General features: G+C 39.0%; 1 protein-coding gene across 6 annotated transcripts in view; it reads left to right on the top strand.

Annotated features, from left to right (window-relative positions):
* CDC42BPA (CDC42 binding protein kinase alpha) overlaps positions 1 to 17738 on the top strand; it is a 153650-nt gene that overhangs the window by 121613 nt on the left and 14299 nt on the right. For 5 of the 6 annotated variants that reach the window (XR_014524283.1, XR_014524284.1, XM_083496013.1 and 2 more), the window contains 13 exons: positions 369 to 488; positions 2875 to 2955; positions 3710 to 3815; positions 4096 to 4232; positions 5099 to 5238; positions 5861 to 5942; positions 6930 to 7146; positions 7707 to 7769; positions 8447 to 9040; positions 10473 to 10570; positions 11122 to 11206; positions 13181 to 13304; positions 14578 to 14695. Coding sequence is in view for 4 of the 6 variants with exons in the window: in XM_083496013.1 (XP_083352139.1) it covers positions 369 to 488; positions 2875 to 2955; positions 3710 to 3815; positions 4096 to 4232; positions 5099 to 5238; positions 5861 to 5942; positions 6930 to 7146; positions 7707 to 7769; positions 8447 to 9040; positions 10473 to 10570; positions 11122 to 11206; positions 13181 to 13304; positions 14578 to 14695 (1965 nt within the window). In the remaining 2 variants the exon portion in view is untranslated. The remainder of the gene's footprint in view (positions 1 to 368; positions 489 to 2874; positions 2956 to 3709; positions 3816 to 4095; positions 4233 to 5098; positions 5239 to 5860; positions 5943 to 6929; positions 7147 to 7706; positions 7770 to 8446; positions 9041 to 10472; positions 10571 to 11121; positions 11207 to 13180; positions 13305 to 14577; positions 14696 to 17738) is intronic. The other variant, XM_083496012.1, reaches the window with a different exon arrangement.

Consider the following 17738-nt stretch of genomic DNA (forward strand, 5'->3'; position numbering starts at 1 on the left):
CCAAAGTTCAGGGGTTTTAAATTAAAGAATAAGACAGTCTCAGTGACTCACAAGCATTATTATAGGCTTTATGTAAATTGATTATCCTATCCAACTGCCAACAAATAAATTCTTAGAGTGGACTTTACTGATCCCTGCACAAGCCAGATAAACTGGTGTTACGCTGCCATTGCAGGCAGGTAACCTAGCTCAAACATGTACAAATTGAGTGGCAAATTATTATTTTTTTGTTTTAAAAATTTTGGTCCCCAATTTGCATTTCTATGTTTTTGAGAAAATTAGTACATAATAAAAAAGTGGCCTTTAATTTTCTTCCCCTCCCTCTTCCCTTCCTTTTGCTTGTTTCTTTTCCTTGGTTGTTTCTCTAGATTGATTCTGTTGAAAATTTTACCTTATCTAATACGCCTTCGCGGGATGAAGATATCAAGTGTCACCTTCATTCAAGATCTAGGTCCCCTTCCACAGCTAGTGACATTGAACCAATTGAGGTACTCTCTCATTTGCTTAAGATTCGTCTGTCCCACACCACAGTGTTAGATAGGTTCGGAATGAATTAGGAGGCAAAATAGCCCTGAATAGTGTTTGATTTAAATTAGATTTAAAAACTATCCAAGGACCAGTTCACATGTAGTTGTTTAGATGTGGGATGCAGCACCTGTAAATGTAAAAAGAATGCAGCACACATTTCTACAGTGGTACCTTGGTTTAAGAACAGCCCTGTTTACGAGCTATTTGGTTTACGAACTCCACTAAACTGGAAGAAGTGTCCCGGTTTGCGAACTCTACCTTGGTCTAAGAATGGAAGCCGAATGGTGGAAGGGCACCGGCAGTGGAAGGCCTCATTAGGGGAAGCGCGCCTTGGTTTAAGAACGGTTTCGGTTTAAGAACGGACTTCCGAAACGGATTAAGTTTGCAAACCGAGGTACCACTGTACATTGTACAAAACACAATAATTAGGCTGTGAGGATTGGATCTGGATCCCTGTTGAATATACACTTCCTGGCAAACGTGGGTTTGTAGCCATCTTAATCATGTGTGAAATTGCCCTAAGAAAGCAAGTAGCAAGTGGGAAATGGTACCACCGAGGTTTGGTAAGGTGAGTGCTCTCGTTGCTTCCTTTCAGATATTCAACTGCACCTAGGATTGAGTGCTGCTTTGTTCATTTTGCATCTATTTGCTGCTGCTTCCTTTTTTTTCTGGGCTGCTGAACCTTGCCAAATAATCTTTGCAATATTTTCTTGGGATGTTCCTTTTGGGTCCCATCTGAACCCATTATATTACATTGTTCCTCTGGAAACCTACAACCATGTTCTACACTTAGGCCAGGATCCAAAGGCCTGTGGGGGTTTTATAACCATAAGCAGAATCCTATGCTGTGTGGCAAAAGTATTTTTGAAACTTATAGACGTTTTGGAAAGAATTCATGATACAGCATAGTTGCATGGAGATGGCGTCAGGTTTAAAAGGAAAGGGGGAAAATGGCGGGCTGCCCAAACCCCTTCCATGAGCCAAAGTGGCTGTCTATTGGCCTTATATTCCTGGGCTATGTTTCTATTTTGGTTGAAATTACTTGGGCTTTTAATGTTCATACAACATCTCTGCAACTGACAGATACTCTTGCTATTCCAAAAAATAAAAAATCATTCTTCCTTACATTTTTGGACTTTCAAATGCCACTAAGCCTTTCAAATAAGGGAGGGATTGCTAAGGCGTGTCCTTCCAAATGTTGTTGAACTTCAGCTCCTGTCATCCCTGAACATTGGCTATGCTGGCTGGAGCAGATGGGAGCTGAGAGTCCAACAACATGGCCATACCAACACAGCCCCTGAAATTAGGGGTGCAGGTTTTTCCCCTATTCTTAACTGCAAACTTAAGCATGGTTATAGAGAAGTTCAGTGGAACTTACTCCCAGGTAAGTGTCCATACCAATGCAGCCATAATCCCCCTTTTGTTACAAACTGATCGGATGCTGTCAAACTACCATTAAGATTCCTTAACCAGTTTATAAAAAGCATTAGTGCCTCAGCTATCCCACTCATTAGTTGAAATATGCTGCAAAAAACTTCATCTTCCCCACACATAATCTTTTTTCTTTTCAAAAGCCATTATCATTAGTCACACTTTGCTAAACTCTTCTGCCACTCCTACAAGGGCATTTGCGTCAAGATGTTTTAGGTAGATTTTTTGCAATGCAACTGGCCTTCATTTTTTGGTAGTTAGCAGTTACATTTCTGGTACAACTATGAATTCACTATTGATGCAGAGGTGTTCTACGTCATTTAATCAGTAGCATGTTAGCTTGGGGGGGGGGCATTTCCTTAGAATATCCATCTCCCTGCATTGACCTCTAACAAACCACATGCATCACAGATGTCATATTCTGATAAAATGAGACACTTTTTACTGGTGTGTATCCAAAAGAATAATTCCCAAAATTGCTTTATGGATGCAAAATAACACAGCTGTCCCAAATCATAGGAAGCTAGCATACTGGAATTCATGTTATTGATTTACAAAACCAAAGGAAAGAAAGATTATACATTTTTGTTGTTGCTGTAAGGTGAAAGTTTTACATTTGTGAATTATCTTTGCTAAATCACTGAGCATTGGGAGTTTATCCATTGAAACACATCATTAAGTAAAATGCATTTGTCACTTGCCAGCATAGCTATCCTCAAGGTTGTAAAGGAGAACTTAAAAGATGTTTAAATATTTTGCTAGGTAGCAAGGTGATGAGCATGTTACTTGTACAATCATTCATTTATTTGCCTCCTTTAGTTCTTGTGCTCTTTTTGCTGAAGTTTATGTTTGTGAAAGGCCTTTTAATGGTGTGCTTTTTTCACCTTAAGTAATCCTCAACATATATATGTTCAGGTTTCAGATCATCCTCTGCGTCCGGTTCACACACCAACCATGAGGTCACCATATATTGGTTCAGGACTCTCTGTGCCAAAGGTACCATAAGAAATTGCAACAGTTAACAGCTGTATTATTGTTATTAATCATAATCATTGTAACAGTCATTCAGAAGTGCAACATTGAAGCCCTTCCCATGTAGTTTCCTGGGGATGTTTATGAATCATCTGGTTCACAACACAGATATCATCACTTTAATGTGATGAGAAAAGTGTGTTTATTTATCACCAAATGGTCTTCATAGCTAAGGGAAGCAAAATTTCACAATTTTGGTTCTGTGCAGTCTTACCTTATATATTTGAGATTACAGAGCTGTCTGTCTCTTAACAGAAAATAAATAAACATCAGTATCTTTAAACACAGGGTGACTCTTTCACCTGCTTCATTTCTGTATATTCATCTGCTTATACAAAAGAGGGTTTTCTTTAATATTTCTTTTTTTCTTTTTGTTAATGCACAGATGTTTAATAGTACTTTGCATTTATGATTTTAACTTTGATAGTGTCCCTTTCAAAGAGACAGCTGACATGACTGCTGAGACATGGGTCAGCTTTCTTTAGACTGCCAATTTTATTCTCTGAACACTAATCAATAATGCTTTGGCTATTTTTAGACATGGGAACAGTCTGGAATTTGTATTACTAAACAAAAAACAAAAATAAAAAACCTCTTGGTTTTGATCAGCACAGCAAACCAGACCATTAATTTAACACACAGCATTTGTATTTAAGAGTAATTTTTGGAGAGCAAAGTACCTGTCATCTAAGCTTTTTCTGTTTTCATTATTCCACAGCCAAAGGCCCATCAGTTTGTAGTGAAATCCTTTAATACCCCTACCAAATGCAATCAGTGCACATCTTTGATGGTTGGCTTAATAAGGCAGGGCTGTACCTGTGAAGGTAAGATTGACTTACCATCTTATCTAGCAAATTATCACTTCATTGTATTATTCTGTTGATTATTAAATTTTTGGATGCAAGAACAGTCCAGACCAGTTTGAAAAAGAATATTTACTTGTTTTTGTTTAATTCTGGAACTGATCCAAACTCAGATATTGCAAAAGTAACTAACAACATTGACATGAGAAATATTAATAACTTTCATACGTTACTAGATTAATCTGTTACATATTCAATAATGAGAAATGCATATTTTGATTGATTTCTATATTTCCCCCAGTGTGTGGATTTTCATGCCATGTGACCTGTGCAGACAAGGCACCAGCGGTGTGCCCAATTCCACCTGAACAGACAAAGGGTCCTTTGGGTATTGACCCACAGAAAGGCATAGGAACGGCTTATGAAGGCCATGTCCGAGTAAGTATAGGAACACTGAATGCCATGGTCTGATTGTAGTTTTCTTACAATAATTTATAATGCAGCATCAAACAATTTGGTTTATATTAGAATGACAATCATCTTGGCTTTTCATTTTCTATATAATATTTTTTTCTGAGTGTGTGAATAAGAAAAGAACTACTCTGTTCTAAACTTTACCATCCCCACATTTTTATTGCATATTATTACTTCAAGCTAAGTATAATGCGCACTAAACATTTCCGCAGCTATCCAAATTATAGGAGGCCATATACACAAGAGTGGATTATGCTGGTGTAATTTACCCTATTCCAGACTGCTTTCAGGGGCGGGGCTACTGTCAACCAAGCCAGGCTGGGCCTGACAGAGAGAAAACAAGCCTTTATAAAATAGAGTTTGGCACACGACCAGCAAAAAGCGTGGTGTAACTTTCCCTGGGTTTCTAGGTGATGTGACTGAGCTGAAATAAGCTTGCAGTAAGGGCACGTTTTCAAAGAGGCCTGCCCTTCTGAATGAAAGCGTGGAGGTTTCCTCAGACTTTTGACTCGTGTAAAAAGATGCACACTACAAACCTATTCCGATTTAACTGCCGTGGTATTTCCCAAAGGAACTGCAGAAGCTGCAGTTCTGAGAAAGGGCAAAGGATCTCTAACAAAGAATTCTCAGCAACCTCATAGAACTTCTTGTAGAAAGCCACAGTAATTAAACCCGTTTGGTTTTGCAATGCTGGCATGCTCTTGAATGACCTGCTGGTTATACATTGAGAATATACAGGGCATTTCTAATAACTAATTAATGGAATGATTTATTTATTTTTACATTTCTTTCTTTACATTTGAATATCAGTACCATTAATTTTGTTACAGGTCCCAAAACCAGCTGGAGTGAAGAAAGGCTGGCAAAGAGCACTGTCTGTTGTCTGTGACTTCAAGCTCTTCCTTTATGATATTGCAGAAGGAAAAGCATCTCAGCCCAGTGTGGTAGTGAGTCAGGTTCTTGATATGAGGTAGGAAGTGTCTTTTTTTTTTAATGTAAGAGACTGCAAGTGCTACCAATTATAATTCACACTGTAGAGAATTCAGTCTATGGAAGCTTCCATGTCTAAGAAATAACTCTTCTTCTTCACCAATCCTTTATTAGGCATTACGAATATAGGCCATCATAAAACATCCACATGTAAAATTTTAAAAAACATACAAAAATATGTAAGAACGAGGATTTTCATTGGAGTTTCTTCCCACTAAATAGTGCCCTTCGCTACTCTAAGAGACACTATTGACAAAACCTCAGCCACCCTTGCAGTTACTTCCAGATTAATGTCAGACAGTTAGAATCTGATATTTTCATTGTGCCATGATGTTAGACTACCCAAAAAAAAAAAAGCAGATAGCACATGTTTTCTTAGAAAAGAATATAGTCTACAGAAATAACATAAAAATAAAAGAAATGAAATTGGTGGTCATTCTCTTCCTAAATGACTTGAGGTTACCTTTTTAAGATAAAGAGCACTTTGTGTTGATATGCACTTCCACTATAATTTAAATAGATACTGTTTAAAAGTTAATTATAAAAGAAGTGCACTTCAGTTTGCTGATAAACATTTTTTTGCATTGTTGTTTTTCAAAAAGGGATGAAGAATTCTCAGTGAGTTCTGTCTTGGCTTCTGATGTCATCCATGCAAATAGAAAAGATATTCCCTGTATCTTTAGAGTAAGTAATACATGTTAAAGTTGAAATCTGTTGCTTATAAGTACAGTGGAGCCAATACTGTTGTTTAATTTTTGTTTCCATTTCATTTATTATCAAAAATACCTTCATCGTTCTTTGTGGTTTCAAGTGCTCCTTGAAATTTCATGTCTTTTTCATCCAAACCCTGGACACTAGGAGGAAGTATGAAAATGTCACAACATACTAATTTGTAATGGTCTGTGAAATGGTACTGTCCCTGAGCTAGTCTGAAGGGAACAAACATTTAACTTAGCATAAATAGAAAGCTTTGCCTGATAGTTATTGATTGATTTTTTTCAATTAGATTTTTATCCCAGTAAATTTTGCCACTAGAAGCTCAGTACGTTGTCACGGATAGAAGAGAATGAGGGAGGTAATTTTGCTTACCTTTACCTTCCCTCTACTGCCCCAGGCACCACCTTCCACACTATTCCAAAGGATATTCAGACCACACGAAGCAGATTTTTGGGTGCATAGGGGGCTGCTGAGGGGGGGGGCAGAGAGAGAGAGAAACAAAAAATGCCTGTCTCATCAGCAAGATGCCTCCACTGTAGCAGAAGACTTTCTTAGAAAACAGGACCACTTCCATACATGGGAGGCAAAATCTGGATCCAATCCATGGTTGTGCCCTTCCCATTTTTGCTTTGCAACAACCCTGTGAGATAAGCCAAGTTGAGAGAGGCTGGCTGAGCCAAGATCAGCCAGTGAGCTTCAACACTACTTAAGCAGAGATTTGAACTTCCCAAACCACTCTATATCGCTAGTTCGCCTTGAAATGTGTCTATAATGCTGAGTTCCTCAACTGATTGACTACAAGCAAGCCACAGATTATATTCAACAGATCATAAATGTCAAGGCGTCTGTTTTTCTTTGCATTGGTTTATTTTGAATATTTATCTCCTTCCTCCCTACCTCATGTGTGCCGTCTTCTACATTGCACAAAAACACACACGTCTTTACCTTTTCCAGGTTACAGCTTCCCAGCTATCAGCATGCAGTAACAAGTGTTCAATCCTGATCCTAGCTGACAGCGAGAATGAAAAGAGCAAGTGGGTAGGAGTCCTAAATGAACTGCACAGGATTTTAAAGAAGAACAAACTCAAAGATCGCTCAGTCTATGTTCCCAAAGAGGCCTATGACAGCACCTTGCCCCTCATTAAAACCACCCAGGCAGCAGCAATCATAGGTATGTGCTTGATAACCCCACAATAATACTTGACTCTACCGTAATGGAAGTTGGGTGGGTGCTTTCCCCCCCCCCTTTCTTTTTTGCTATGCCAGCTAGTACAGCAGAGTAGGCCAGATACTAGATCCCTTTCCAGAAAATGGTCTGGCTTAGGATCCAATGGATAAATCCCCACTCCCTCAGAAGAAATTGCCTGTTTCATGGCACGCCACCAGCAATAGTTTCTCACCTGCCTGTTCTTTCAGTGGACCCAGCGGGAACCTCAATAGCCACAGATCCCACCCTATATAGAGGGACACCTGCACTTAATCCTAACCCTCTATAGCAGCACTGCTGTGGGTTCTAAGTGTGCTCACTGTGTTTTTATTACACTAGGAAATTGGGGGAAATTTTGTTTTTAATTCTTAAAAGTGATATATGGAAGTGAATGGTAAGTATTCTTTTCTAATCATTAGCCTGTTGATCTGCTATCCGATTAGCATTTGTCTTCCTTATTGGCCATGTGCCTCCAATTGGACTTCCTCCCCACCCACCCTCTTCTTTTCTTTTAATTGCTGCAGATCACGAAAGAATAGCTCTGGGCAATGAAGAAGGGTTATTTGTGGTTCATGTCACCAAGGATGGTAAGGGAACATGGCTTATGTTTGAAATGTCGGGGGTTGAAATAATAAGCTGCACATTTTGTTCTGTCAGCTCCTTCTAGTGCCGTCTTTTATTAGTTCATGATTGTGAAGTTGACAAGTCAAACTGTTCTCAGTTCTTTCCGCCTACCAAGAAAGCCTTTCAATCTGTGCTGTGTTGGCGGACTGGAACCCAGACTCAATAACTACTTCCTGAATTGGGATAAATAAGATGAACGTTCTCCATGGCTGCCTGCAAATGCCAGGGATGAAGCTTCACCCCATGGGTCCTCAGAACCCTAGCATCTCTCTGCATCATAGGTTCTGGCCCATGACAAGATGAGGGAAGGCAGGCTCTCAACTTTTTTTCTTTTTTTAAGATTCCCTACATGTTGATTATGACAAGTGAAGCATAACATATCCCAGCAATAAGGATTGAAGCAGAAAATTATTGTTAAAGCCATAAGAAATAAATCGTAAGGAAAAGGTAGCTGAAAGATGAGACTATGGTGGCTTGAGAAAAACCACCATAATCTGTCTTCATACAGTTCCAGCAAAATGAGAGGGAGAAATAAACAACACAAGCAATAGTTTGTATTGGGGCTTTAGCAAAAGATAAAATTTCAAAGGAAGATCTGCTTGTTTGCATGGGTACTAACTTAAGTGTTTAATTTTTGCAGAGATCATTCGTGTCGGTGACAATAAGAAAGTGCATCAGATTGAGCTCATCCCAAATGAGCAGCTAATTGCAGTGATCTCAGGACGAAACCGTCATGTACGGCTATTCCCTATGACAGCTCTGGATGGACGAGAGATTGATTTTTATAAACTGGCAGAGACTAAAGGTTGCCAGACGATAGTTTCTGGGCAAGTGCGCCATGGAGCCCTTACCTGCCTGTGTGTGGCAATGAAAAGACAGGTCCTCTGCTATGAACTAAATCACAGCAAGACACGTCACAAAAAGATTAAAGAGATCCAAGTGGCTGGGAATGTCCAGTGGATGGCAATCTTTAGTGAGCGGCTCTGTGTGGGCTACCAGTCAGGATTCTTAAAATACCCTTTGCATGGAGAAGGAAACCCACATAGTTTGCTTCACCCAGATGATCACACACTGTCGTTCATTGCACAGCAACCAACTGATGCCATCTGTGCAGTTGAGATCTCGAATAAGGAATACCTGCTGTGTTTTAGCAGCGTGGGGGTTTATGTGGACTGCCAAGGTCGAAGATCAAGGCAACAGGAACTGATGTGGCCTGCAACTCCTTCTTCTTCCTGTAAGTTCCTGTCATTATGTTAGTTCACAGTAGCCTCATTTCTCCTCCTGGTTTGAGAGAACACATGCAACATTGGGATAATATTCAGGTAGTTACTCCCTTCTTTTTCTGTAAGATGGCATCATCAACAGGCTACGTGGGGATGTTGATGCACAAAAGACATTTGTAAGAAATAGCTTTTTAAAATAATGTCATGTTTTCATAAACAAGACACAGATGTACACATTCTTCCTTACCATTCTCTCCCTCCCACTATGAATTCTCTCTCTATTTTCTGGTCATCGTTAGTTGTAGTTTAACTCTGGGTTGCATTCAATTTGGTTATACTTTGAGTAGGTCCAGTAAAATTAATAAACACAGCTAAGTTAGGAGCAATAATTTTTGTGGGTCCTCTTAAAGTAGATTTAGTTGAATGCCACTCACAGTGTTTCATTTGGCAGGCCGTGGTTAGCAGTTGTCCTCCAAACCAGAGTCAGAAACCCACTTCAGATTATGTTTTTTGATTCTGCATTGGAAGGCAAGTGCCATACCTGGCCAGATCACTGAATCTTAGAATCGTAGAGGTGGAAGAGACCACAGTGGTCATCTAGTCCAACCCCATGCGATGAAGGAATTTTTTGCCCAATGTGGGCCTCAAATCCACAACCCTGAGATTAAGAGTCTCATGGCAGAATACGGCTGTGTGTTGCTTCTAGAACTATGTATCTAGCATAAGTAGTCCTGTTCATAGCACTGGCTTGTAGTTGTCATGACTAAAGCTGCTTGATATGAATGGTAATAAGCAAATGGCACCATACACATAAAACAGTCCCCCCTGGTATTAGGCATACTTTACTGCTAGGCAAGAGCATCCACTACCAGCAGCACTGTTTCTCACCAGTGGTATACCAAGGTTAATAGGAACCTTAACAACTGGGGGTCCCATGACATTATACTGTACTGTTCATTTTTTTACACCAGGAAAGTATATTCACAGACCCAGATTTTAAAATATACTTGTAATATTTGTTGCAAGACCCTGCTTTCTAGAATTACCCACTCTTCAACCTGAGGTTCCAGGGTGAGTTACAACAATTAAAAAATAAAATAAATAAGTTTGAAATAACTTGCAGTCACAGAACTAAGGTGGGTCCTCCCCATCTGAGGCAAAGTGACCAGTTCAAAATGCTATCAATAGCTGGGAAATTGAGATGAATATTAAACCAGAATTAATGTGATTAGTAAATATTGTCTTGCTTCCCAGTAATAATCAAAGATCCTTTTGTTCAGAATAAAAAATAAAATAAACTTACCATTTTCTACACAATCATTAGAAGGATAATAAAGAAATTATTACTGTTAAGCTGTCTACAGAGTCTGTATATTGAGAAGTGACTCTTTTCTAACCTTCAACACAATCTGTTACTCAGACTTGTATTTTACTTTTCCCCAGGTTACAATGCCCCATACCTCTCAGTATACAGTGAAAATGCCGTTGATATATTTGATGTGAACTCCATGGAGTGGATTCAGACTATCCCCCTCAAGAAGGTAAATAGCAAATGATACTGAAGATCAAACCATTCCATAGGATAGATTCCAACGAGAGTTAAGAGTGTTTCAACCTGTTAGCATATTCAGTCAAATGCAACTCATAAAAGAATTCCCTTTCTGCATTTATCATTTGTTATGCAATATAATTCCTCCTTCCCCTAAAATTCTCATACACCAGTAATTTTAAAAATTATTATATTGAGAATTATTGCATGATCACTTGTAAGGCTTTAGCTGATCATTGTGTTTTTAATTTCTTTTCTTTTTTTAATTCAAACCGCATCATTTCATCTATTGAAAAACGCCTCATGAACTTCTGTTTAATATTATGAACAAATGAAAATTAAAAAATTATACTCTATCTCAGATCTTAGGTAAAATGACTCCAGGTTTTTGGCAAAGATTTCAACACCAGTTCACTAATCAGTTTCAGGGTGTGCGTTTTTAACTGTTGTTAATTATTGTTCTGCATCATTAGCCTTTGAGTTTGAGAAATATTTTACTAAAGCCAATCTTTACTAAGCTACTCATAACTCATGTGCTTTCAGGTACGTCCTTTGAACACAGAAGGATCACTGAACGTCCTTGGACTAGAAACAGTGAGGTTAATATATTTCAAAAACAAGATGGCAGGTGAGTGAAAGAAGATTCCTCGCTAAAATTAACATATTGATATAACCCAGGGATGTGGAACCTGTGGCTCTTCAGACATTGCTGGACTACCGCTTCCATCATCCCTGACCAATGGCTATGCTGATGGGAGTTAAAGCCCAACAACACCTGGAGGGTCACAGGATCCCCATCCACGATATAGCCCATTAAATATTGTGTATCATTGTTGATTCAGTCTCGTATAAGACATTTTTGGTTGGCCTCACAAACATTTCAGCTGTAATCTGACAAAGACACTCATTCTCTCAGGGCTAAGAACAAAATTATGAAAAAGTTATTGTACCGTGTGCCCTAAATAGCTGGGAGACTATGGAGCCTCTAGTACGGCAGCATAACTGACTTGGAAATCTATTGTTATTTTATTCTGGCCTACCATTTGTGATTCGTAGATGTTTTAGGTTCTGCTTATTTTTCCATAAATAAAATAGAAATTTTTATTGCCATTTTCTCAAACTTACAGAATAATTCTTTGCCAAAAAAAAGACTCCTGAAGCAGTTAACAATAACACCTGCATAAATACAATAAAATCACAAACACAACTACACTTTTTGTAAAACCCAGTCCTTGATCAGAACACTAGTTGTAATAATGTATATGTTTATTTGGGTTGGTAAAACTTAGTCCAATCGGTATAGTCACCATTGACATTTAAGACCTGCACTGTAAATAACAATGAGAAGAGGAAACAAAAGATTAGAAATTATTTTGGCATATATATTTACTACTCCCTGTCCTGAGTGAAGTGTGAAGATTACATTATCACAAGAAATGAGTATATTTCTCTTAATAAATGTTTTAGAGTATTGAGTGTTTATAGAATATTGAGTGTATGTTCCTAGTATCAGAAAGTAGGTTGTTTATTTACAGAACCTAGGATCAGTTATTTAATCCTAGAGCAGGTTAGAAAAAACAATAAAGCTATATAAAAATAAAATGAAAACTATTTGAAAAGCAAGAAGGATATAATAGTACAACAGCTTCACAACAACCAGTTTGCAATTCAGTATTAAATCAGTCCCCTGCAAAACTGGGTGAGCAGGTAAGTTTTTAATTGGTGCCAATTTTGATTTACCTGAAAATAATTTGGTTCTGTCAATCTTACAAAAAATGGATAAACAACAGCAGAATAATTAGGGTTAGATGAAGTGATCTTTTCGTTTTTCCTGCTTAGTGCTGGAATTCAGTTATCTATGTGAGTTTTCTCAAAGTCTCTCCCTTCCCCCCGTGAAGCAGCCTCAAACACCTACACAGGTATAAGGTTACCTACCCCAAATAAATGGAAATGGAAGCATTTACTTAAGCATCCTGCTTTCTTCCCCTTCTATCCTACCATAACTTCTTGGATCATTCTCCCTGTACAAGTACCCACTTTGTATCATGTACCAAACATCATTCATTATATATATATATGCAGCTTTAAAATATAGTGGTAAGCTCAGAAATAAGCACCACGGATTCCACTGAGACTCGAGAGTTAACTCAGTAATGTGTTTAATTAAGCCCCAATACATTTGTTTCCTTTGAAAGGAGGTGACTTGGGAGCTGAGAAGTAGGGAAGAGCTTAACACTTTCCTTATTTGCTGCTGCTGCTCAAAAGATTGCCATCCCTAATCCACTTGCTTCCCTTGCCCCCATGTTTGAATCTCAGAGGGTGGCTAATTTGGGGCTGGAGAAGCAGTAGGAAGGAAACAGGTTAAGCACCCTCCTCCCTTTGTACTTAATGTCTCTAAATTGCCCCCTCCCCAACTTAAAAAGGGGGGTGGCAAGCGCCATAGCTTATGTAAAGCATGCTTGCACGTTATTTTTTTGTTTGTTTATATAATTTCCCAGGGGCTCTGTTTAGATAAAAACCCAGAATAGGGGAAATACGTAGCTTAACCATTTTATTAATTAACTTAATATGGAACCTGCTGGGTTTTTTGCATCTTTCCTAGAGGGTGATGAGCTGGTGGTTCCTGAGACATCTGATAACAGCCGGAAGCAAATGGTCCGAAATATCAACAACAAACGCCGTTACTCATTCAGAGTGCCTGAGGAGGAGAGGATGCAACAGAGGAGGTCGGTATTCAACCTGTACTTGTCTTCTGTACATGCCTGTAGGCCCTGAAGACTTGCTTGTCTGCTGTCAATGTAGTTTTTTTGTTAGAACAGACATTTGTCTCTCTTCCCTTACATTTACTCTTTGTACATACTTTGTATAAACACCAGTCTAAAAATCTTAGTCCATTTAAAATTAAATCCTTGTGCAAAACAATTACTGTAATTTTCTGAATGCATGCCTCCATGTACTGTATATATGTACATTTGCGTGTGCGTGTATGTGCATATACTGTATATATGAAGATTGATAATAAAATTTTTTGCAAAAGAGGATTACATTACTAATTATGCATACGTATTACTTTCAAAGTCTAGTTGCTGTTGTACTTTTTGGCAATGCTCATCCCATACTCTGTAACATTCCTCAGTGTTTAGATGTTATTTCTTTAATTATCCCCTTGCGTGGCTTCTATGTAACAAATGGCTCACCTTGGAAAATGGTGTCTTGGGGTATATGAAAAAACTACAAACCTTTCTGAATATTAAGAAAATGTTTTCAGTAAGCACAGGACTGATATTTCAGTGTTTCTGGCCAAGTGTTCTTTCCATCCATAGAAGTTTACATGTAACTGCAGGAAAGACATATGTAAAGAACAGAACTTCTTCTCAAATTGCCAACCTTTTCACTGGTAAAGATAGCCAGATCTGCTTTTCTTTCTGTAAAACTATTATAGCAACACTTATTGTACAGTTGGCTAGTTTTATGCTTTCTGCTTTTCAAAGATGCAGAGAACTCTTTACTTTGTATCCTACAATAGAATGGCACCTTTCTTTACAAACTCTTAAAGTTATTGTGACAGTTAAATGTGAAGGGTAGTGCAATATTCTTCTAATTCTTCTTCTTCTTCTTCTTTTTTCTTCTGTCCTTCACCTCTGCCTCCATCTTTGCAGTGCCAGGTCACCACTGAGCCCGCAACTGCACCTTTTCTTGAATGTTGTCTCAACTCCCTCTCTGAGTCTCAGTAGCCCTATGGACTTTTTACGGGCATGGGCTTTTAAGGCTTTAAACCAAACTTCTGTTCTTCCTGACCCTTTCCCCTTTCATCAGGCTGAGAGCTGGCATAGAATCAACACCAGAAGTTAAAGTTACCCTCCTTTGAAACCTGGCCAGATATTTTTTTTATTTATGTTTTAAAGTAACTTATATGAATATGTATGTAAATATATATTTCACCATTTTTACAAATATCCTGATGGACAAAATACCTGACCTGGCTATCCTCTCTTGCAGGGAGATGCTACGAGATCCAGAAATGAGAAATAAATTAATTTCTAATCCAACTAACTTTAACCACATAGCACACATGGGCCCAGGAGATGGTATACAAATCCTTAAAGATCTACCTATGGTAAGTATATGAGAGTGTGTCCACACATAGATGTTAGTGTTATATATAGTAGATAAAATGAACATATAGGCATTAAATTGTGATATAAATTGGAGTTGAACAGTTAGAAGGTTTTAATGAAATAGAAAGTGACTTTCATGGGCAGGGGCTTGAAAGTGATTAAAATAGAGAAATACAAATCTTAGGAACATAGAAAGCTGCCTTAAGTCCTTTTCCCATCTTGCCAGCTTGTCTGTCCTGCCTAGATGTGATGTTCCAGGTTCTCACACAATAGGTGCTTGGAAAGACCTCTTCCTAAAATCAGTTTAACTAGAGATACCACAAGGTGAACCTGTCACTGGCAATGCCCAAGTTTACTGGCAGTGCCCATAAAGGTTAACGTTTAACAGTTAAATGTCAATGGCTGCATCTGTTGGACACACCAGTTCCACAGTTACGTTAATTAATGGATATGGAAACTCAGAACTAGTATTAAGGAACAGATAGGTAGCCGTGTTGGTCTGCCATAGTCAAAATAAAAAAATTCCTTCCAGTAGCACCTTAAAGACCAACTAAGTTAGTTCTTGGTATGAGCTTTCGTGTGCATGCACACTTCTTCAGATACACACATTCTTCAGATGCACACTTCTTCAGATAGTATTAAGGAAGTCATTCCACACAGTAACCTCATGGTAGCTTACACAATAGTTCTTGAACAGTTACAGCCATTGGTGAAATGCAGAAATCAGGCTACCTGCCCCTCCCATTTTTTTAATTGTTTGGGGGGGTGCTTTGGTTGGGGAATTTTTTTTTTTAAGGCTGGTCTGCTTCTTAGTCTGTGTTGTATTTGTTTGGCGGGTGTAGGTGTTTTACCTGTTGTTGTGGTGGGGGGTGGGCTCTGAGCATCGACAGTATTTGCTTATGAAATGTGACCACAACAGTTTCTTAGATTTCCAAATGTGTCCTGGGTCCCAAAGGGTGAGTCACCCTGAAGTTCAGTATTCAGCAAAATAGCAGACTGGGCCAAGTTCTTGCTTCTGTCTGCAGGACACACAAGTGCCCCACCAGTTTTTTGTTTCTTCTCCAAATCTTCATATTATCTGTTCTTCCCTGCTGTATATACAAAAGCATTCTGTTTTCTTTTCCTGCATATTTTTCTAAATTATTTGAGCTATACAAGAGGACATGAGAGAAGAGAGGATCACGGCAGGTGCTAAGAAACAGTTCACTGTTTATTTTCTCATATGTGCAGTCAGCAAAATTCACAGCCCAGGATTTATCAGTATAAAGGATTACCCTTTCCTGTGGTCTTCCCTCATGATATATACCAGACACAGAGTCCTCTTCCTCATATTTTCATGATTCTGTAGGTTTCAAGCATCCCCTGCCCCCACCAACATAGTAAATGACAGCTCTCCCCACATTAGGGTTGCTGTGCTGATTTTGCCTGTTAAAAATTTGCCATCGTTCTAATTAAACAGGCAAAAGAGGATCTTATTCAAATGCTTGCAGGAACATACTAGTAAATTATTTGACTTCCTTGGGTCCCTACAATTTTTTTTCTATTAAACTTCAGTAAAAATTAAACATTGCGCCTGATTTATCAGTATGCAAAGACACTATTTCTGTATAGTAACCAAGGTATATGCATCAATTAGTTTGAAGCTAATGGTTTTTAAAACGAATCAACTGCAGCAGATATTTCCATTTTTACAACAACAACAACAAAATTAAGCTATTTAGTGCTTTATCAGAGGTGGGAACCTCCAGCCCACAGATCAAATGTTGCCCACCAGGCCTCCCCATTGGGCCCATAAGGCCATTTTCAAGAAGCCACCCCCATGCTATGTGTGAGGCAGGTAAGGGCAGAACATCAAAGGAACAACTGGGGACCCAAAGCTCTCGACTATTCCTTTGTTCAAGCAAGGTGTGCAGTTTAAAAGAGACACACAGAGGGGGTGTTTGAAGGCATTTTCCCATCGCATCAGCTGCTGGAACATGTCTTGCTCAAGGCATTCAAACTTTGGAAGTATGAAGGAGCAAGGTGGAGGTGCCCTCCAAGGACATGGGAGCCTGCCTCCAATCTCCTCCCCCTCCACTTTTCCTATAAGCCTCTGTGGCTTGAAGGACAAACAGAAGGGGGAGGATGTCTGAAAGCCCTTTATAAACATCCCTGCCCAAGGATATTTAAAGAAGGGCTGTTTGAAAGCCCCATGGTTTGCTTTGAAGTCCTGACAATTGGGGCTTCAAAGAGAGGCGTCACCTGAGGTCACTATGATGTCAGGTGATAGGCTGGTGGGTGGCCCTGCCCACCTGTCAACTTCAGCCAGAAAAGGATTCTGAGCCCTGTGGTATGTGGATAAGACATTATTTGAAGTTGACTTCTTATGAAACTTTCCAGAGTTTGTTTTAATGAAATGCTACACCGAGGTTCTGTAAAAGTGAAACTGAACCCCATGGAAGTCATCATCCACGTGGACAGGAAGAGAAGGGGAAATTGTGTGGGCCCGATTCATTACTCAGGCTTGTTCAGGTTCGTCTGCACAGCACTCAATCATGGTTTAGTATTACATGCAAACAAAGCCAGTGTGTAAAGAGTCTGAAATATGATGGCAGTGTAATGTGATACACCGTTTTCCTTCCTGATGGGTCATACAATTCTGGTGGTCTTCCTGTTTGTGTATATGCAGTTCTAATTGAATAATTGGGCTCCATGGTAGCAGCAAGTAGGAAGCAAGAGTTCTTCAGTAAAGTATATTAAAATTAACAGCTGGTCCTTAAGCAAAATCTCCTACAGGATTTTCCTCTTATATGGAAAACACTGAAATTAGAACATGATCTACATTTGAGGGTACATGTAGGGGAACTGATGGGCTTGTGAATGCTTTGGTAAACAAGGGTGTACATTCAGGGTTGTTCTCCCCCCCCCCCCCGAGTATCTAGATGTTTGGATGACTGGTACATGAAGGAGGATAGAGCCAAAAACATTAGTAACCCCCCCCCCCGGTACTGTGTTTTCTTGTAATCAAATGTTTGCAGTTGTTTCGTTTATTAATAAGAAAAT

Source organism: Podarcis liolepis (genome assembly GCF_965112155.1).
Source record: "Podarcis liolepis genome assembly, chromosome: 3".
Lineage (NCBI taxonomy): Eukaryota > Metazoa > Chordata > Lepidosauria > Squamata > Lacertidae > Podarcis > Podarcis liolepis.